This window comes from Haliaeetus albicilla, chromosome 23, assembly GCF_947461875.1.
Source record: "Haliaeetus albicilla chromosome 23, bHalAlb1.1, whole genome shotgun sequence".
Classification (NCBI taxonomy): Eukaryota; Metazoa; Chordata; class Aves; order Accipitriformes; family Accipitridae; genus Haliaeetus; species Haliaeetus albicilla.
In genome coordinates, this window is record NC_091505.1 from 9,816,769 (window position 1) to 9,839,987 (window position 23,219).

Consider the following 23,219-nt stretch of genomic DNA (forward strand, 5'->3'; position numbering starts at 1 on the left):
CCTTAACTTTTTTTTCTGTGAAAAGAAGGAATCAGACAAAAAAAGGTTTTGTTTGGCTCAAATTTTCACTTTTTCACAACTTTAAAAAATTGACCTAAATTTAATCTTGACAAGCTGTATCACAATGATGGCATAAAAATGTTGTTTTGAAAAATAACAAAAGTGATCCACTTAAAATGAAAATACTTATTTTTGTCCAGCTGCAAGACTCCTGGCAAATTTTACACAAATGCATGATTAGCTTTGGTCAACTGGCATATACGTGTCTCTGTAAAGAAAAATACACAAAAGAGAAGGTTTCTCTAGCTGTCTGAAGTTCTGTGATGGCTACTGAGCAACATGCCTGGCTTGGCAGCTGAGGGGTGCCTCGTGGCTGGATACAGCCAGCAGTGCTTGGTATTGATGATGCGTGCTCAGATTTGTAAGAGATTAGATGAATGAGGTCTCAGAGTCTGTTCATCTCATTGTCTTGTAAGCAAACACTGTGCACTACACAGGACGTGTGGTAATTTAACCATCTACTATAAATTATACAATCAAGTCAGAAGCATTTCACTATAAAAATGTATTGCACCCTTTTGAAAAATGTGTGCTCTCTCTAGGTACCTGTTGTGGTGGTGGCTGAAAACCTTAATAAAGCACAAACTATTTTATATTCCAGGACTTAGCCAATGTGACTCATTTGTACAGTTTTAAGTCCAAACAAACTGCTAGTCAACTAAATTATAACTTATTACCACAGGCTACAGACTTTTAATACATTCTGTGGTTGGAACAGGACTGATTTACTGTTTTGGGCCCTGCCAGTAGTTATCATGCATCATTTCCCTAGAAATAAAAATAGCCCTACTGTGGTTATCCTTTGGACTGATAAAAATATATCTAACAAGATGTGTCAGAGGAACAAATTCAGAAAATAAAGGTAAAATATTAAATAGACTTATTATTTTATGTCTAAAGTACTACATCTTCCAGCTGCCGTGATGACTTTGGAGTAAAGCAAAAGGTACTGCAAAAAGGAAAAAAAGATCTAAAGGAGCAATTGAGCTCTGATAAAACCACATGGGGATAGCTGAATTGTCAGAGCTTTGCAAGAGTCAAAATTTACATAAAAATCAGTATTTAGGGATTTATGTGATATCATCAAAAAGGATTTAATATGTGCGTTTCTTTGCAAACAGTTTAAAAGCAGCAGTTCTATAATCCATTTCCAACACTAACCTTTAACTTGTAAGAGTAAAATAATCCTTCGCAACATTTCTAGAGTTCACATTCTGCTGAGGAAACTTAGCCCCCCTAAATAAAACTCACTGGAAACCAACAGCAGCATACGCGTATCGGTTTTCCTAGGGATACTCCAGGTGCCGACCCTGCTGTGAGTACTGCACGGCTGTACAGACTCTACCACGTTGCCCAACTTGCAGAATCAGTGGCATTTGGGGTTTGTGTGAATTTTTGGAGGAACTTTATTGCTGGTGCAATAAACTCATTCCATTGCCCAAACTCTGCACCTGAGCAGATGCCTAAGTGGACAGACTAGGAGGATCAGGGGCTAAAGAACACTGTCTATAATTGCCTGTAAGCAGGGTTTTTCCTGGATTTCTACTGGGGATTTGAGTGCTTTTGCATGTTAGACTTAAAGTATTAAAACATAAATATGAATGGATTTCTCTGAGAAATGAATATGGGCAGGCAGTTTAGGCACTGTGTTGTAATGGATTTTTAGAACTAATTGAATTGGTGCTGGCTGATTTAGTAGCTCACCAGAAACAGTCTGAGGAGAAACAACGGGAAGGAAGGTTTAGAAGCAGAGACTAACAGGTGGTAGTGTGGAAATTGCTTGGGAGTTTTACTGAGAATGAGAGTTATAGCAGGTTTGGGCTTTTTGTTTCTTTAAAAGCGGTTTAAGTCCTTTAGCAAATGTCCTTTAGGTACACATACACAAATGTCCACAGGTACCTCTGGTTCATAGGTGCCTATGTATACATGTATGTACATATATATACAGATACATATATGTATATATGGCCATCCTCCCATACAATTATGCATGAATGGGAGGATTTTTCAACCTAGACATGACACACTTTTTTCTGCTTCTTTTAAATACACGACAGGAGATACCCTGCAGTGGAAGAGCTGAGCATGCGTACCAACAGCACCCCACCCCTTTCGTACCTCTATTGGTTACAAGTGTCTGACTTGACTGGTTAAAAACAAACCAACCTTCAGACCTAGCCCACTGGCCTGCACTTTTGCCAGTGGGAGCAAAAGATCTGTTTATGGTTACTGCTATTACAGCATACATTAACTGACCCTCGGAGTCTGACCTGCTTGCCCTCCCACTTAGTGAGTCAATAAGAAAATCCTCTGGCTCTGCATGACTTGCTTAGAGATCAGACCTTCCATGCAGAATAAGGTCTATCCAGGGAGGGAAAAACAAGGTGCCACTCCAGCTGGTAAAACAAAGATATTTTTAAAGTGCAGTCAGTAGAAACAGTCACTCCTATTCCATGTATAATCAAGGATGAAAAGGCCACGAAAAATACCACTGCGCTTTGCAAATGAGAGGTCAATTGAAATGTCAAGATATCAAATGTTAATGGATTGCATTTCCAATGATGGTTGGGACAGAAAACCATACCAAGTCAAGTCAGATGCCCTTCTGAGGAGAAGATGAGTTTTATGGCAGGAAAAGACAATAAACACCAGAAGTCTTTCTGGTTAACAAACTTGTGGCTGATGGAAAACAAACATATTTTGATAATATAAAAAGCAGCGGGATTTTAACACAAGCTACAATCCCAAAACATGTATCTGGAAGTCATTAAATCTCCAGCAAATTTAAGCATATGCAGGTGTTTGGGGAAAATGCCATTGCTTTCTCTTGAAGATTTTTAAAGGGACTATATAAGAAGAGAGTATAAAGGACACTCAAGGCAGGCAGTGTTTTCTTCCCTAAAGCAAGAAATCAATTCCAATATTCTCACAGTTCTACACCAGTTCATGGAATATATGGACCACTCTTAAAAGCATTCATTTTCCATTTTAAAAATCTAATTTCTCTCTTACAAAACTGTTGTATTTTGTAGTGTTGGATGACATCACGTTTTAGCCAAATCATTCTTTCACCTGCCCACATTTTCCCAAGGAATCTATTTGGCCATTTTCATGAAGGACTGCAATCTGAGGCATTTGTTTATAGTGACATTATATCCATTCCTTAGTCAGAAGGGCATTGCCATGCAAAGAACTCATCTCTTTAATATGGAAAACAGCAAAAAGAAACTAGTTACCTTCCTAACCACTGTCTCTGCCTGACTAGTAGACACACTGCCTTCCTCTCCCAATTGCAGAGAGACTTGCCTTGTGAGCCACTAGCTCACTGGTGGGCTCACACACGTAGAGGGAAAACAGCATTATTAGTGGCTTTTGAGTAGGAAGACTCCTTGGTCTATACGACAGAGGTATGTAGTATCAGGAATGAAGAACAGTGAGTAATCATTTGCTCTTTTGTGTACGAATAACTACTTACGTGGATTCCAGTGAATATATGAGGAAAAGGGTTTAAAACCAACAAAAGACAGTATTTTTTCATACACTATGGTGCTCAATGCCACAGGATGTTGTGGGGACAAGAAGTATAAACAGATTTCAAAAGAGATTTTGCATGGAGGGTAAGTCCATTGATACTTCCTAAACACAGGACGTGCAGTTATGGAAGTGGAAAAGCTGTGTGCAGGAAGGTGGGATGATGCTCCCCATAGAGGATGCCTCTGTAATTGCCGTTCTTCTTCCCCCACCTTCTGCCACTGGCAGAGATAAAGCACTGGGTTGGTTGACCTTCAGTCTACATTAATGTACAGGCTGCTAAGCCAAGTGTAGTCATCCGGGAGAGTGAGGCCTAACCCTGACTGTGCCTGGATCTGAGGGGATCCTGCAGCTCAACCCACTGATAAAAGATAACTGACGTGGTCCAAGTCAACATGAACATGACTCCTCTAAGCTCTGTGCTGATGTGGGCTCCATTGCTTACCCAAGTCTGGAAAAAATTCTGGGAAGAGTGATCATCAGTTGGGTTTCAGAGCAAAGCTGCTATTGAATTTTAATGGTATCGCTGTTCTCCCCTTCTTCCATCAAACCACAGGGTACATAGAAGATTATTTCCTCTGGATGTGTCCTAATTCAAAACCATTTCTCATATAACAGCTCTTTAGAAATTGTAAACCCTCTACAGGGTAAACTCGTCTAAGTCATGTTACCTCTTTCAGACTCAGAGATAGGAACAGCAAGATAAGGACCAGCAAGCAAGAAAGTATCTAGGACACTTTGCATGCAGGAAATCCTTTTCTACTACAGACTCTCAATGTAAATATGGATAAGACCAATAGGAGAAAGTAAGTGCTCCTTATATGACAAGGGCATGAGAGGATAAATAAGTAAATGAATGGATTCTGTAGTTATGGGGGCCATGTTGATGCCAGATACAGACAGAAAAGGGTCTTATGTTTTTGGAAAAGTAACTGCACTATTTCCACCACCACCCCCCCCCCCAAAAAAAAAAAAAAAAATCAGTTCTGCAGACACAGAGACTCCTTAGCTATTTTCTGTGTGCTGATTTATAGTAACATTATGTCAGATGATGCTACCAATACATAAAGATGAGTTCCTATGGATGTGTTGGGTCTTGCAGTGCTACAAGCAACATGGAATTGAGACCAAGCCTTCTGAAGGAGCCAAATGCTGCCTGCATCTATCTTAGCCACCAGGAAGTTCACACCAGTTAGTCTAAGCACCTCTAGACACATGCACATTAACAAACCAGCTGCCTGGCTGCTTTACTGAACTGTAGGAAGGAAACTTCCTTGTTTTTTTCCCTCCATAAGTGTTAAGTGCTGGAGGGATTCAACAGAACAAAAAAGAACAGTAAACTTCCTCCCGAACATTAAACCAGCAACATTAATAAACTTAGCAATGAAAAGTAAATAGACCTTTTCTACAGAAGTCTTCATCATGTTATTATACTAATATGTTAAATAGCAGCACTATTAGGTCCTGTCCAAGGACTCTGTATAAACCATAGTCTTTAAATGGGAATGATTTCTGACTCCAGTTTTGGGACACAAGAACTATGTCAGCCCAATGTAAAAATAAGGAATTTTTTAATGCTAATTACAACTGCGAATATTTTTTTTTATATATATATTTTTTTTTTTATATGTAAAAGAAAAAATATATTGTAACAGATGTCAAATGCAGTTAGATTCAACTCAACTTATTAGTGCATGGCTTTTAGCCAAAAGCAATTCACATTTGCAGAAGTGTACTATCACATATGTCTTAATAACAGAAATGTGTTTTTAAAAATGTATGTGATAAGTCACATATGGTAGAAGGAATCTGTACAGCTTTCAGCCCTTATGACAATGGAAGCTACTAACTTTATTTTGCATAGCTGAAGAACATTAAAATTCAAGTGAAATTCTCTTTGACATTTGAGAGCTACAAAAGCAAGAACTAAAAGCTAGACAACCCTGAGCTGTACTAAGTGTGGCTGTGACACTTATATAAATGCAATCCATACCTACTACTGCTATCTTAAAGACACTATTCTTACTTTTGCCCCAAGAGGTAATATTTTAGTATACAATCATAACTGTATACAGGTACCTTAAATAGTTACATGTCATTGAAAAATACTAGGCAGATTTTTCAGCTGTTTTGTTATGTAGAGTGTAATTAATATGTATAATGGATTCCCTAGGGTACTAATTGAAGCTGCCACCATGAACATAGTCAAAGAGAAGTTAAACAACCAGTTGGGGGAAACATGACAGGGTGAAATATGCACACGTAGGTGGAAAGAGTGAGACTGTCCATCTGGCCTTCTTCCACTCCAAAATGTTACACTTACTCAAGTCCCATAAAGGAACGATTTAACCTAAATCATTCCCCCCCCCCCCCCCCCCCCCCCCAATCTTTCTGGTGGATTAACTGGGCATCAGTGTCACATACACACTGTTTAATGACTGCAAGGCTCAATATCTCTGTTCTATGTGGGTGAACTCAATTCAGTTGAGCCATTCCTGAGCATTTGACTCAAAATATTAAAAAAACAAAGGTGAATGAATCATAAATGATTATTCTGGAGTTGTTCCCCAGGACTCTCATCACCTTGCAACTTCTGGATCCTCTGTAATGTGAGGTGAAAACACAGCTCATTTCACACTCTCTATTAAACAACCACTGGCTAACAATGACTTTAATTCAGCTTGCACTGAATTTGAACTAGCCCTACAGGCAAGAAAGGTCCCTTGTCTTATTAGAAGTTTCATGTGCTATCAGGTCCCTGCTGGATCCTATTTCTAATTTTTATCAGATTGAATGAAACATAAAGAGAGAGTGATTTATGACTATCTTGCATCTTGCCTAATCACTCCAAGGAGTGTTCATACACATTTTGCGTTCACTTTATAAGGTGTAAATGACTATACATGATGGAAGCCAAGTGAGAAGTAGAACTGTATTCTTTTGTTATGTGTGCTAAAACACAATGATTTGTGAGTCCTGTCAGCGCATGTTCTTACAAATACAAACCCACTCCAGTCCGAAAGCCAGCATGATCAGCAAACTACTATAAAAATAAGAACATTTCCTCTGTCTGTAACAGGAATATACAGTTACTGGGACTTAGTTATAACTGCAATGATCACCTACTGAAGCTAAAAATATGTGTTTTATTGGTACATAAGAGCCCATTAAGACTGAAGTATTCATTATTTAAACAGAATCACTGATTGCTGGTAGCTTTAACTGAAAATGCCTTTTCTCAAAGAGCCAGGACATCTATATAGCAACTTTCTCAATTTAATGATATATGGTTGCGTGTTGCCGCTAGTGCCCTAAGATTTAAGAACTTCTCATAAAATGCCCTGGAAATTGCTCCCTGGTAGCTTGCTCATCCTTCACAGAGCCCTACTGTAAAGAGCAGAAACATACGTGTGTGTGTATGGTGTGAGAGGGACGCACACACGGAGTGAGGAAGAGCTCTTAATCAACAGGATGGCAAAGCCTTGATACATAGGTGCAAAATATTCCCATGTGTCTAGAAATCATTTGGCACATTCCTAGTTATTTCTCCCCTGTCAGACCTTCTCAAGGATTGCAATTAAAAATCATAATCTTTTTAGCATGTACAAACCTCCCCAAGGCTAAGAGCACTACGTATTGAGTATGATTGTGATATTATTTGGCAGCTATTCATAGACAACACATTAATTTATGGAAACTGGATGAAACTTGGGGAGTGCAATCATTAGGGACACATGTGAAATCGAAAGCTTTCCTCAATGATACCGACCTTTTTATAGCTATGATTAGGGGCAACTTGAATTCTATTATCTCTTTTGTTGCCCTTCTTACTGTCCTAGTCTTTTTAGCCATCGTATACAACAACTTCGTTAAACTCGCGTTTTCAAACAGATATAAAAATAACTTACTTTACAGGAATGTTTCTCAACTTTGTCTTTTCAGCAGCCTGTAAACAGAAGAGGGGTGGGGGAAACAAACAATTACGCAACACAACAAAGCGCAACCAAGCCGCAAGCAAACATCAACCCACAGATGCTCTTCAGCAGCGCACACCCAGGCAGCCTGCCACAGCCGGGGCAGAGGGCTGCAGGAGCTGGACCCTTTCAGAGAGACACTGCTACAGGTTTTAAACACTTCTGCCCCAGGTTGTGATATCAGTGCAGTTTGTTTGTTTTTAATGGCCACGAGTGTTTAGGAACTGCTCATTCAGGGCAATTACTTCATTTCCCGCTCTGAGGTCTGGCCCCTTTGTCACAAGCTATCTGTCCATATCTGGAACAGGAACAACAACAGGAAAAAATAAAGGGAAGAACGGACTCCGTTTCCAAAACAGTTTTTATTCGCCAACGACAGAAAAGGGCAAGGGATGACCAAATGTTCAGATCAATTTCCTCTTCTGAAACCTTTGAGAAAACACACTCCAAATCATCTAAATGAGTAAATCTTTGGGCCTCTCGGCCTGCACCACCTCAGACATGGAGCCTGGTTCCAGTTTATTGCTGAACCCATTGATCTGTGTACAGTCCATTTATCATTCATGAAAAGAGCCAGTGATCTTCACAGTATATTAGAAGAAACAACTCAGATCATCTGTCAACGGCCCTCTTATTTCTGTTTCCCTCTCCACGGGGATTTCATCTCCTTCGATTCTTCTTGAATTAAAATGTTGCTAAGCAACACAGCTGGGGGCACCGATGGCAGAGCTGCGCCAGTCTATCACACTGGTTAAGCTGCTCGAGATTTTAGTGGAGATTTTTTTTTTTAATGCTTCTGTGGCGTAATTATGTAATCTGAACCAACCTTGCATCCCCCCCCCGATTTTTTTCAGAATAGGTAAATAATGTTTTAACGCAAGAGGGCTTGAAATATCACCTTCAGATAAACTAGTGTTGTCGTATCATTTCAGAGAATTCCTCCTAGCGTTTGCAGAACCAGACTGTAATAGATTTAAATGTGGAAAGCGGTCAGATGGTTAGTCAGATTACAAGCATGGAGAGCGGTGAAAGGCAGAATTAAGACAACTGATCCATAAACCTATTATAGTAAGGAAAGTTTTAGTGCTTAATTACCTTCAGAGATATTTTTATAAAGCCTACCAAAATTGAAGAGAAGGGTTTTGGTGAGGAATTTTAACCTCTGCTATGCTTAGGGATGGGAATAACATGGTTCCCACATAGGAACTGCTAGTATTGTGGTCCTGAAAAATGCTCACATAAGCCCTTGAGGAATTAAATCCTTTATGAAAACCGACTAACTTTTGAAACCTCTGGCACCTGCACAACTGGGTTCCAAATTTTGCCAGAATGAGTTTTCTTTTGGACTCTACAATGGGGCTAGTTTTTCAATATACCTGCTGTTTTGGCACTTTTGCCTCCAGTCATAACAAAGATAAAAATCTGTGTTTAAATCCATGGAAATCCCTAATAATAAGTTTAAATTTTGGGAGAAAGAATTAGAGCTTGTGAGAGCTGAGATGGAGCAACAGCAATCCTCTGGGCTGGCTCCCAGCGTGCGAAGAAAAATGTGTTTGTTTCATTTGGATTGTATTTTCCATCTAAAGAATAAATCAATGAATGCATGATAGGAAACAATTATATTAATTGTACAGTAGGCTTGCTAAATAAAACACTTAAACCTCAGGAAATACTAAACTTCAGATTGCACAAATAAGTGTTACAGACCCAAACCTAATTATGTCCTCTCAAACAAGCCTATGATGAAATGGGGTCCCTGCCTCATTAGCGAGATAATGTGAGTTGTGCCTCTTTCCAATGATACTCTCCCAGATCTCCCTTTTTCAGCTGCCACGTGCAAATGCAGTCAGAAGCATGTTATTAAGAAATCTTTCTGAGTAATAAACTACATGTAACAACACACAAATGCTTCATTTAAAATGGATTAAAACACCATCAAAAATGGCATTTCAGTCTCCCAAGCCTCCCACTAAATGCCAAGTTTCAGTCCCATCCTGCAGGGAACTAAAAATATTTTTAAAGCTTATAAACAGCCTTCCACAATGGCAGAAGTTTTTTTGACTGTACAGTGATATTTTGCTTGACCCTTCTATATACCAAATAGCTGGACTACAACAATTCTGAGTTCAAGCATGTGAAACTTGAATCTAAATCAGGGTTTTTTTTCCCCAAAATCATTCAAAAATCACTACACAAAAGCTGGTATCAAAATACAGATAAAGAAAAGAAAACAGAAGAGTGGAGAGTGTCTAGGATCGCAAGTAAATAATAATAATGCAGTTGATTCTAATACAAAGTAAAGCAGAAGATATTCGGGAGAGCATGTGCATGATGGTGTGAGCTAAACTGTTTACATGAAAGATTAAAGAAGAAGGTGGTATTTCAGGGAGTGAGAACTGGCAATGTCAAAGTCATAGAATATTAAAGAGCAGAGTCTAAACTGAATGTCTGATTTTTGACTACTTAGCTACGTTGATGGCAACTGTTTACCCTGAAAGAAATGTGGCAACTTTAGGAAGAAAGAACTATAGATATATTTTATTTTCTTGAACCATGAACATGCACATATTTTTCCTTAGATTTCTACATGGAGAATTTCCACATTTTTTCCCCTTTGTTACTGGGAGAAGGCACTTTGCTAACTCCCAAGAAAAGGCACATGCTGGAGGGACAGTGTCCTTTGCACACATGCTTACTCATACAGAGTTTTTAACAAATATTGCAAATGTTCAGGTTAATCTACATGCCAGCCTAGTTTAATGTTGGATGATCAAGCAACTGGTCATTTCCTATTACAAAGGATTCAGTTTGCCTCTGAGTGGGGCCATAGTGATGTTAAACACAGCACAGAATATGTTGGGGATTCTGTCTGAGAAAGAAATGCAGGATCTGGCCTTCTGCTTTTATTTGTCTTGTAGGTGTTGCTCATTCATTTTTCAAAGCGTATTTGTTGTGATATCGTGAGCATGCCCAGTGGCAGAAGATAAAGGAAGGCAAAATCAAAGTGACATTGAGTAACTCTACACATTAGGCTTTGATGCAGAAACATATTGTTTGAAAATATTTGGTGTGCAGCAGGTCTGTCAATTAGAGCTAATTATTTTTCTCTGATCAGGAAGAATGCAATCTTGTTTTAGGCAGGTTTCTTTGAAATGTACGTCTTTTATATAACTTCATTATAGGAAAATACTTCTTCCAAATTACTTTTTTTCTGGGCTGCTTAGCTATTGACTCAAATTGTCTGTGTTGAGTAGTTCTCTCTGCTTTGATAATTAACTTTTGATCATTACTGAATTTAGCAGCTCTAGTCAGATGTGTTCATAGCTATCCTCCTCAACTATTTCAGTGTTCATCGCCTTTAATCTTTGAACAAAATGATCTCATTGAGCCTCCATCAGCCTCGCTACTCAGTTAATAATTCCTGTTTCTCATCTTCATGCCTGAGTTTGATTTGTTTTAGACTTGATGCAAGCTTTTGATTATTAATTTAAGATATTTCAAAGACAAACATGTTTTAAGAGTTATTTTTTTACCTTATATTCCTAGGCCTTCACAAATAAGAAACTGGTTTTAACTCCACAATGTTTCCTAAACTTCATGTATTAAAAGTACTATCTAGAAACAGAGCAGGTAGGAGGTCCCTAAACCATGATACATGTGCCCTGAGTGGGAGATGCTGCTGCAAAAGAATGGAATTAAATTGGACTGGTATAATGTAATATTCAATGGGTGTTAGCAGAATTATGGGACCTTTGCTAATTTTGAGCTTGAAAACATGCATTAAAATAATTTAGGATGATTAGAAAATGGAAGCCAGAGTGAACTAGACAATCATTCCACTTTAATTTGTAATTTCCTTCTGATTTTTTTTTTTTTTTTTTACAATTACGGCCTTTCCATAATTGTGCCTCTGCTCTCTAAGACTTTATTTCAATAGATGACTTTAGTGTTGAATAAGAAGGAAGAACATGAAGAATACATGAAAAGCAGTAAGATACAGAGGATCATCCATCAGAGAGTATTTGCCCAGGGATGTTTTCCCATGACTTCTATAACGGTGAATGACTCCTACCTCTTATGTTGCATTACACCCGATTTTGGTGTCAGTTGTTTTAGCATTAGTTCAAAAACCACCTGCACTGTGCTTTACTTGATCTGCAGGGTGGATATATCAATTACCGGACTGGCTTTTGGATAGAAAGAACCAGAAAAAGCACTCCAGTCAGTACAACTTTCCTACATCACAAAGACCTGAGGAGAATGCACTGACAAGAAGCTGGCTCAAAAATATCAAAGTAAAATAATTGGCATCTGCAGAAGGCAAATTAGATTTTTGGTCAAGTGTAACAGAGGAAGTGTCTGCTATCCAAAGAAAATATATATTTTCCGTTGCATAACTGAAAATCCAGGATTTTCAGGGAAAAGTATTTGATTTCAGAAAGTGAGATTAGACAAAAAGTATTTTTTAAGAATGCCTCCTCACCCTCTTGACTCAGAAGCATTGATCAGCCACCTAAGAAGGCAATTGCTGAGCCTCAAAGAAGTCTCTTAGGGTGAGACAGATGGCACTTCATGCCACCAAACATGTTGGCAGAAAGAAGGCCTTCATGCTTTAACTTTTTCTGTGAGCTGCTGCAAATCTAACTTAGGTTAATCTCCCAGTTTCTAACCAGCTCTGTATGCTTGGGCGAATAGCTAAGTGACTCAACAGAAGTTTACAACCCACCATGCTGTTCTCCTGTCCTATAGGTATAGAAGAGACTCCTTGGAGACCCAATTCAACAACCCAATAAAAACGAAGACATTTACCACATTAGTTGAGTTATATGTATAGTTTTCTTTCTATCTATCTATCTATCTATCTATCTTCATAGATTATAATTTGTCTTGGAAGTTATATCATGCTTTTATTTATGCAGAATGCCTTACCTATGATCCTGAGTAACGAACCAAAACCCACTACTTATCGATTGCACTGTACTGTGCTCTTACCCTGTAATGATACAGTTGGTGCTAACTATGACTTCCCGTGGAGGAGGAGAATGTAGCGTGCAGCAAACAAACCATCCAGAATTGTGCTAGAGATCAGAAAGCCCAAACCCAAGGGCTGAAGGATTAGTACGTGAAGATACATGCGTAAATATGTGTGTTGTGATCCTTTTTCTTTTTCTTCTTTACTTCATTGGTTATGCTCTCCTCTACCTGTCCCCTAATGTCAACAGAGGAGATTGTATTTCTTTCTTGCTAATTGCCTTTGACGTGAAGTTGGCAACCTTGTATTTGAGATTCTGTGTGTGATGTTCCGGGTCAGTCTCACCTCGAGGACAAAAAGCCCAATGTTACTGTATCTAGGACCAAAAAAAAATGGAGAAGATTCTCTCCTCATCATGTTGTATTTTTAAAAAGTGAGTATTTTTTCTTCAGAAGCCAAACATGTGGGATGGATCAGCTAAGATCCATTTTTTTGAAATATCAAGTCACCAAGCATGGGGTATCTACAAATCACAACAGTTCATTCAACTCTTGCTGTGTATGAAGCACAGAGAGCTTCTCATTATTGCTTTGAGCAATGCAGTAACGCTCATGGCTTCAGAGACAGATGCTCAAGAATACCTGAAATACTGGAAATTTAATTTCAGTTCATGCAGTGGAGGCTGGGTAAAATGAAAAACAGAGTTTAAGTGACCAAATCTAAAACTGTCTGTGGGTTAGGAGTCATCTTCATCCTTGATGTAAGTGAACTGCTTTTAATTGAGCAACAACACAGATATATTTGGGCTTCTGTCAGCATTTTTTCCAAATCCCCACATTTCCATCAGGCCAATGGTGGAAATCAAACTAAAGAAGTGTGCAATGAAAAACATGGCCACTTCCCATTCTTGAAGGACTATTCCATGTTTTTTAAAAAAATGCAGAACAGCTACACACACTGAGTGCGCACTACACTCTAAGGAGTGGTTGTTGCTTGTGTAGACATCCCGGAGCTGGTTTTAAATTAGCTAGTGTGGGCACTATGAACATCGTTGCTTTTGTTGCACAGGCTCCAGTTTATTCAGTGTCTTTGGTGAACTTGACAATACAAACGGTTACGGCTATCTGTCAGTGAACAGACTTCTTTTAAAGATAACTCACATAACATGTATGCTTATTTTAGGACTTTAGTACCAACCTTGACAGAAGAGGCTTGAAACAGTGCCTTCCTTCCCCAATTATTTTGATATATGCTGGATTTTTTAAAAAATGCTTTCGACGGGAAGTTGCTAATTGTACTAGCTTTGACTCCTCCATCCAAAAAGGAGAAATTGTAATATGACCTTACAAATTCTACTGATTCTACTTTTGTAGTCTTACAAAACATTGTTAAGTTGTTTTACAAATTCTAATCAATATCTCATGAAGACTAGTAGATTTAAATGCTCCAACAATACCAACTGACTTGGTCATTGCAAAATTCTATGGCAGAGAACAGAACTTCTGACTAGAACTAGGCCTAATTTTTCATAAGAATTGTTTTATTGGGAAGAACAATATACAGCCCTGGTGACAGAAAAGGTTTGGAAAATTGTAGCTAATGGTCCATGTTTAAGAAAAAAATTCTAAATTGAAATTCTGCTTTGAAACATCATTTCCTAGCACATAATTTGTTACAAATTCATTACAAATGACCTAGGCTTAGTGGATGATAATCTTATTGTGAAAATATAAAACATCTAGCTAGGAATAAAACTCAGTATTTGTCATCATCTTATTTACTGATGATTTTTCTAAAATGTGTGTTTGGTTCAAGCCTCCAGATGGCTAGTAAATAAGAAAAAAATCCATTATTTGTTGGGTTTTCTCCATAGCTGCATTTCAACATGTTAATCACATGATTAAAAATCTTGAGGAGGCAAATGGAACAGAGAAAAGGTCAAGAAACATTTACAAGTGAAACAAAAAGTCTTCTCTAAACTTTCCTCAAGAAATACGCAGCAAAAGACTAGATTCAAGGAATATCCTGTGACCTCGTTGTGCAGCTGCAGACAGTCTCCACAACCTGTGTATTCCTCAGTTTCCCAGTTCTAGCAGAAGGAGAGCAATTCTCTGTATCTCCATCCCTGAAACTTACCTGAACAGTGCTGATATTTTGAGGTCTTATAATGAGGTGTACTTAGCGTGCAATGTCCGACTGTTACTTTTGCAATGTTCACACGAATTATAACTTGCTGCATCAAAATGGAAAGGAGGATAGGCAGACATCTCAGAAACAGCCCCTTGCACCCCTGCTCATTTGCAGTTTATGCCCTTTGATTTTCTTTTGTGGCAAAGGCCTTTATCTCATTCCTTTGGGAGTCCAACCTATCCTTAGTGTCTTCCCTACTCTAAATCAATGAATAGTTGCCTAGACTTGAGAAGCAAACGGGCAGAGTCAAAGAGTACCAGCAGTGGCAGTGCTGGGAAGATGTGAATTGATGTTGCTATTGTTCATGCTGCCCATTTATTTCCCGTGCAGGACTAAAGACTTTAAGGATTTTAATTTATACTGAACATTACAACTATACTGAATGTTAAATCTATTACAAACAGGTAGCAGAGGTAACAGAGGTAAACACACATGAAATAACTCTTTGCTGACCTTGGTCTGGTTTAGTACATTGCTCAGATGACTTAGGCAATTACTAAATTGCACAGCTCCAAAAATTATACGTAAGAGTATTGCCATGAAATTGGTAATTTTGTACGGCAGGCACACTCTCTGTGAGAGCACCCTGCCCAAATCAATTGCACTGTCACACTGTGGTCCTGACCTGTCCCTACAAGCAGGCAGAAGGTCTGTTCTGGGAAGATTCATCCTGCCGGCACAGAATGGAGCACCTCCAACTCCAGCAAACCTTGCAGTGGCAGATGAATTCATCGTAAGAAAAATTAAGGTGTTTAGTTCTCATTACTGTTCTTCTGGAATACCTCCAGGGGAGATCAACTTTCCCTTCTTCTCCCCTTATTCTGGCTGACAGAAGCTAATTACTGGATTTATCATGCCCTTTTCATCACATACTTTATGCTTGTTCTGGCCACCTATGAGTCCCTCCTTCAGACTTTTGCAACTCCCCCAGTCTCAAAGCCAGCACTAGCACTATCCTGGTGTAAAAAAACTCCCAAGAATTTAGATTTTGCAGTTCACAGACGGTTGCTTGGGCTGTTACAAAAAAGCGACACTGCAGATGGCCAGTGTAAGAAAGCCAGACACTTTCTTTACCAAAATGCTTCAGAAGGCATTCATGATAAAAATCACACTCTCCTTTTGAGGAGAAAAGGGAGATAAATGTTTCCTATGTGGTAGGATTAGTGAGTGTTGAGCACTGAGATGGCCTGCAGATATCACTGACTTCAGATTTATTTTTATAGGACAGTATGGTCAAGTCTGGCTTTTCTCTTAACAACAACAATGTTGGTGTCAATCAATTATCTCACCTGCTGCTGCCTCTGCTTGGTGCCAAAACAATACAGGGCTTTTGCATAAGTGGCATACATAGCAAGGGGCCCTGGGGAAATATATTTTTCCTCCACGCTTATAATAAAGACTCCTTTAAAAAAATGTGCGCACAAGCATGCACGCAGAGTACATGACCTGTGCTGTGGACTGAAATCTGCATCTCCCTCCTCCCTCCTACCCCAAAAAGGCTGGCAGATCTCCAGTGTCTGGTCCTTACGGCTGTACCGTGGAACAACTGGCCTTTCCACCTCTATTTAATTAGTGACGGAGGCATTAGGTCTTTTTAAAGCTTCTCCTTCAGGTGAGTGATGTCTTATGGTATGGCTGACAGAGCCTGGCTGCTTCAGGCTGGTGGCATGAAAAACTAAATCCAAGAGAAGCACCTGTTGAAGAGAGCGCTGAGGGGCTATGAAATGTCTGCTTACTTGTGGGGAAGTGAGGAGAGGACTTCTTGTAGCTGTATTTATCCATCTTTTCATTCTCCCTTTGTTAGGGCTGCCTGCCTGCCAGTATTTTCTTTTCCTATATTATTTTCTCTACTGTGGTGGAGGGTTTTTGAGACCAGTATGCCAGTGCGTACTAGGCAACCCATGGAAAAGGCAAGTCAGTGGGAGGGAAGGGGCTCCTCCAGCTCTTGTGCTGGTCCGGGCAGCTGCTGCCCCAGCACCCAGGTAAGAGCATGCCTGCAACCTGCAGGGGCAAACCTATTGTTGTTGATCTGTAGTACTGTGCACTCTACAGCAACCATTTGTCCTGAGGGTTGTATTAATCCCCTTCTTCACTGATGGATGACCTCCACAATAACAACCTGTGTGGAAACAATTACATGAGATTCTGTGAATTTGAAGAAGTTAAAAGCTCTTGGTAACACTGTGTATTTTAGCGGTGTGCCATGTTTTTCGCTCATAACTGCAGCAAGCTCAGCCCAGATCTCAGAGTGGTTACTGAAAGCTTCTGCTGATAATAAACAAATATATGATATGAACCTATATCATTACCACGTGAATTACGACCTTAGACGTGTCAGCCATCAAATCTCTTATTACCAAAGATTTGTCTAACGGAAGCTGGAGTATTCATTTTACACAGTTGATGATATATGGTTGTTTCAACTAGTGTTGTGCAGAATAAAATAATTTGAATATCAATTAAAATGGACTGAGGTAGCAAGAAGAGATATATCTTCACAAAAGGATTTTTCATGGTTATAGACTGACAAGGTTGGAGAATGACTGTATTATCCTAATGGCTTCTTTTTTCATTAATGGCTTAATGAAAACATTTCCCTACAATTATAAAACATGACTGTAGATCTTAAACACTGGAATGTGGGTTCTTTATCAAAACACACGCTGCTGCGGCTACAACTGATGCTGCACCACTCTGGGATTTCAATGGAACCCAATGGCAGATAAACTGTTTACATTAAAAGACTCTATCAAAGTTATTTTGCACCTAGTTTCATCCTAATCCATCTGATTTTTCTATAGCTTTGACAAGATGACCTCTCTCACTGTGTGTGCAGTATTGATGTCATTACTGAAGAGCTGTTCTTCAGCCCTTCTGCTGATAACAAAGTAAATGGAAATGTAGAGAAACCTTGGGGAGGTAAACAGCTTGTTCAGGATCCAGCTAAAAACCAGGAAAAATTACAACAGGGAAGGATATCTACTGTTACAAGGAAAGTGGTCACTGTTCCACTTTAAAAACTGTTTACATGATACGATGAAGGCATATCGTGACTTAGAGTTTCATAAATTTTTAAAAAATTTAACCTGAGTAAAGGCTTTGAAAGCTCAGTATGCATTATAAGAATTCAAAGCTCAGCCTATGGCTGATCACCTTTTTAGACTCAGCTACAAAGTCAAACATTTTGTATGTAATTACCTAATACTAACCTAGCAAAAAAGAATTATGTTTGCGTAAAATACGAATGATAGAGCAGAGCCGTGGATTATATGCATGTCTTGTGCTTGTATGGTTATCAGAGAAGTGGCAATAAAGTGGCAATCATTAAGGGAAGGAGAAAAAAAAATCAAATAGAAAAGAAAAACACCTTATTGATTTGTTCTGCCCAAACCACTGTATACATAAAATACTGAAAACGGAGCAGGTCTGTAACTGGTATCAAAGTTTCTTTGGTTCAAAACCACACAGAACACTAGCAATGTGCTTTAAATTAAGAACGCATTTCAAAGGTTAACAGGACTATTCCTTAGGCAGAACAACAAAGAGGAGCTGGTTAAAGAAAATTGGGTACACTGCAGCTACTTAAAATACTGTATCCAGGCACAACTCATTTGGATGCCTTTGAGCTCAAAGCTAATTTGAATTATACAGAGGTGCTTTAAAGAACAAAAATACTAACCTGTGTTTTATCTAAGCTCCTTTAGCTGAACCAAGCTACTAATTAAAAAGCTTCACCACTCTTCCTAATTTCTGATGTATTTTTTTAAGAGTAATAAAGCCATCTAAAAGCTCTGTCCTTCCTCACAGAAGAGTATTAACATTAGCATCTCTGAAATGCCTTGTCATCTCATGCTTTTACTAATAATATGTCTGTCATCTGCCTTGACTGTATCTCTCATAGCCAATCTAAAAATATTGTGCAGTAGGACTTCAGAATACAATACTGATGCATATGCCAACGTTCCTCTCAGTGACAATACTACAAGAATTTACAATCCAGGCAATGCTTAAATGTAACAATCTCTCTCAAATAATACATTAAACAAATGCCTACCTGGTATTATAAATATGTGACATAAAAATCTATTGGGTTGGTCAGTGTGCATATTAAAAACCATTCAAGTAGGTAAAATTGTGGATAACTTAAAACTTTAAAGACAGCAATTTTAATAAAACTGTCAATACAATTTTCTTTGTAAAAACATTTGACACTGATTATGCTGCTTATATCGAAAGAGAAACACAAGGTCTATATCTTTAGATCTTTTATTGAACTGTGAGCACAGCATCAATAACTGCTTCTCAGCTGTAAATGAAAATTGATTCCAGATCTAACCCGTCGTTTTCTGTGTGTCTTTAATCCCAAATCACCCGCAATGAGACATAAGAATCAGCATTTTGTCTATGGGACAAAGCATGTGTCATATGGCCAGCTCCAAAGTGTCTACACTGAAGATATTGTGAGGTGTGTTTCATATGTTAGATGTGGGCAGTAACTGTGGTCTCTCCAAGCAAGGCCCAAAAACCTTTATAGATCTGAAGTCTGCAGGCACCTGCAATGAACATCTCATTGGACCTCCTGCATGTCACAGCCCAAAGAAATTCACTTGACAACTTCTGCATCAAGCCCGCAGCTGCCAGAAGCCTAAAAGGAGAGGGAAACCACAGTTCCATGCAATTTGCAGCAGTTTGGCACTAATAGTTTGGATTTCCAGTCAGCTCTGACTTGCTGAAGCCTCTTAACCTCTCTGGGGTGAAATTAAAGTGTATAGCCTCATTTTAGGAATATTTTTCTTGGTGATACATTGCTAGGCCATCATCATGTGTGCCTTAACCAAAAAAGACCTAACACTTATATTAAGGAGAGTTCTCCAGATCATGTTTATAACTCTTAGGAACAATTTCCAGTTATTCAAAATCATGTTTGAAAAGTGAATGCTGAAAGTAGGCAGCACGTTCAGTAATAGCCTTGCTAATACTATGTACAGAATACATACCTTCCACTGACTTAACCTGGTAGTTCTCATCCTATCCAGAAATCAGGCTCAACCTCTTAATTATATGACTGACTGGAGCTATCGTGTGTTGGGTGTTTCCTCAGAAGTGGGGAGAAAAGGAAGGATATGTTTAACACCTGACAGAGCACAGGGTCCATGGACCCCTAAATAAATGCAATACAGATCAGAAATAAGTGCGCTTGTTCATAGGAGTGAGAGTAAGACAGAAGAGCTTTGTTTCTTGCAGACAAGCTTCTAACAATCTTCCACCATGACAAATGGACTACTGGTAGTCTCAGAAGACAGGCTGATAGATCAAACTCTTTCCACATACTATAGACATTCACTAAGAGTTGAGATCAAGGTGCATTTATGCATCAGTGTCACTACTGCCCCTGCCATGTAAAGATTGAAGGGTTCCTAGCAATTCTCAAAGGACAAATCCTAGGGCTCCCTACCAACCACTGTTCTCAAAGAATTTAAATTTCCTTGAAATACGAGTAGAGATAAAGAAAATAAACTTGATTTTTACATACTGTGTTTTTATTAATAACAATGAGTAAATGCTAGCTCATGCTTCATATTGGCTGCAAGCCTATAGCAAAAAAAAACCAAAACAGAAAGATTGTAAAGACAGTGATTTCATTTCCTTATAGAAATGTTGCATACACTATTAGAATGGTTTTGAGCTGAGAGTTTTAATCTTTTCTCTCCCTGTGAGAATGCACACATGTGTACAGCTGAATTACAATGGTCATTTGACTGCAAAATCTTTATGCTAAAAAAAGAGTATTTTTCTAACCTTGGGCTCCACAGCTGAACATTCAACACTGTAAAATTCGCATGCTGTAATTGCCTTGATCTGTCCCTCATGAATGAATATTTTATGTACTTTTTGGAAAAAATATTTTGCAGTCAAAACCCATTGCAGTTACTTTGTTGATGTTTATGTGTCTGACCAGTGGGCCAGATCAACTTTTCTTTCCATTTCCAATCCCCTCTCTTTAAAGAGATATGGCAGAAGCTGCTAAAGTGTGAAGGCACTGCCAGTGTAATGTGTGAGTGAAGCAGCAGAGCCGTGCTGCTCAGCTTTGCAAGGCCTTAGTCTGGGATGCAGTGTGTGACAAAAATTTAAAGGACAGACACATACAGTCATTCATTCAGGAAACCTAAAAAGCTGTGGGATTATTTCCTATGTGTATAACATTGTCTATACCCTCTATTTGTAATACAAATAAAAGAGATGCAACCATACATATGTGGGGTACATAGGAAAGATGAAGGTTTCCCTTAAAGTGCAGGGCATTTAAGAAATAATGCTCAGCATTCTTCTGGTCCAGACCGTTTGTTTATTTTTTACGTGATTGGAAGCATTCATGTTTGGAATCCCGAAAGATACACACCATAATCTGTTTCTTAAGAAGATATTTGGGAGAGCTTAGGAGATTTGAATCAATTCTAATCACTTAAGAGTGAGATGAAGCTCACACTGCCAAAAGGAAGAATATTTTCTATGTACTACAAAATTTTGAGAAACTACATGAACGGTCCTTATTGTGCTCTCTTGTTTGTCTGCAGCTTATACTGTGAATGGTATTACTGGGAAGTCACATGGAGTTTTGGGGCAGTCTGAGGCTTCCTACAGCTTGGGCACACCACCACCACATAAGGACTCAGGCTGCAGCCCCTGAACTGGCAGCAATGTGACACTGTTCATGAGCATGACGCTGCCTTTGGGCAAGAGGCATGCATGTACCACACGACAGCAGTGATGTTTTGAGAGGTATCATTACTCCGCTGTGCAGTGTAGACATAACCATGTCTTTCCTGGTTGGGATTAACATCAGAGATGACACCTATTCAAGTCAGTGAGGGCTTTTCATTTGATGTCAGCAAATGCCGGCCCAGGCATTTGCTTCTTCATTCAGCAATGATACGTGATTTCATCTTAGCAGTGTAAATTGTGTAAATTTGGAATAATTCTACTTAAGTCACTAGAAAACTACTACTATTGGAAAACAAAAGTAACTCCTACCTGATAATATATTTCCATTTCTAGGTTTTGGGCATCTCAGTATCACAACGTCATTTTACAGGACTACTTGGGCAAGTTTCCCATAGATCAGGAAACCTGCTGGTTTCATAAGCCACCATGTTTGTACAACAGCTCCTTGCACAAGTACAGGCTTTTGATCCTTTGGCTTCAGATGAGAGCGCAACTCGGTGCTAAAAAATACTGACTTGTATGACTAAGGGGTCAACTGACATCAGAAGGTAAATCTTTCCTGGCATGACCCTAAAGGACGGATTAGGTAGGTTGAAGAATAACATTTAGGTGATTTAAAAATAAATAAGAAAGACAGACTGACTTATAATTAACATTTCCCAGGCTGAACAGATGATCTTATGCTGAATTATAGCATTACCTTCCTCTCTACTGCAGACGTTTAAACATTTGAGCCTATTGCATATATAAAGTAACATGAAAGATGAATTTAACCTGAAGTCTCTTTTTTTTTCTGATAAGAATGTTGAGAATATGAATTTCACCAGCTTTATTTCCCGGCATTATCCATAAATATTTATAAAGTGGGAAGGATAGACAATGACACAAGCCAGTTTTCTGAAAATGACTCTTCATTAATGTCCCAAGTAGGCTGAGAGACTTTCAGTATTGATTTACCACTGCACACTGAGGACTTTCCCTCTCACAAATGGGAATTGGTGGATTCCAGTCACTAGACTATGGACTCCCAGCCCTTTACTCAGTGACTGGAACAAAACTTACAGACCCAGTCTTCTCAGGTGCAACTATACAAAGAAATTGCAAAGTGCAAATGAGCTCTGCAGTTGTGTTGGTGGTCTGATGTGGTCATTTTACACCCAATTCCAAAAAGGTCATAAATTCAAGAAATTGAGTGCCAAACAAGTGGAGGCTGTTCCACAGTTGGTTTGGTACAATGGAGGATAGAAACTCGGAGCACATTAGCTATTGCTGGGTGATGCCATGTGTGGTCTCTTACTCCAAGGCTAGTAAGTCATGTTTTGGTTTAGTTTAATCCACTTCACAAAGTTAATTCAGCAAAACTGACAAAATGCATTCCTATTTAAGAATAAGTTTCCTCCCACAGAGGTTCTATGCACAAGCAAGATTTAAGCTAATGGATTCTGCAGCTCCTCAAAATGCTTTTGATGCAAATATAGTAAACCAACATGCAATCACATTCAACCAATGAAACAACTTTGTCAGATTATACGGTCTATACACTCGTATCAGATGTATTTACCTGTTCATTGTCATCTTCATCACTGCTGAGTTTCAGATCATCCTCAAGCATTCTGAAAAAAAAGAGACAATACAGAATTACATTTAATGAATTAACTTTCCATACAATGGGCTGAATCTACCCTTCAGCAAAGTCAGAGGAAAAACTTGCTTTCTATTCAACAACAGCAAATCAGATCTGTGATAAGTAAACTGATGAATACTCCATG

General features: G+C 38.8%; 1 protein-coding gene across 5 annotated transcripts in view; it reads right to left on the reverse strand.

The window, feature by feature from the left end:
* Positions 1 to 23,219, reverse strand: part of AFF2 (ALF transcription elongation factor 2) — a 455,820-nt gene that overhangs the window by 78,253 nt on the left and 354,348 nt on the right. For all 5 annotated transcript variants that reach the window (XM_069811154.1, XM_069811152.1, XM_069811151.1 and 2 more), the window contains exons 8-9: positions 23,012 to 23,063; positions 7,500 to 7,537 (exon numbers count right to left, since the gene is read on the reverse strand). In XM_069811154.1, coding sequence (XP_069667255.1) covers positions 7,500 to 7,537; positions 23,012 to 23,063 — 90 coding nt within the window. The remainder of the gene's footprint in view (positions 1 to 7,499; positions 7,538 to 23,011; positions 23,064 to 23,219) is intronic.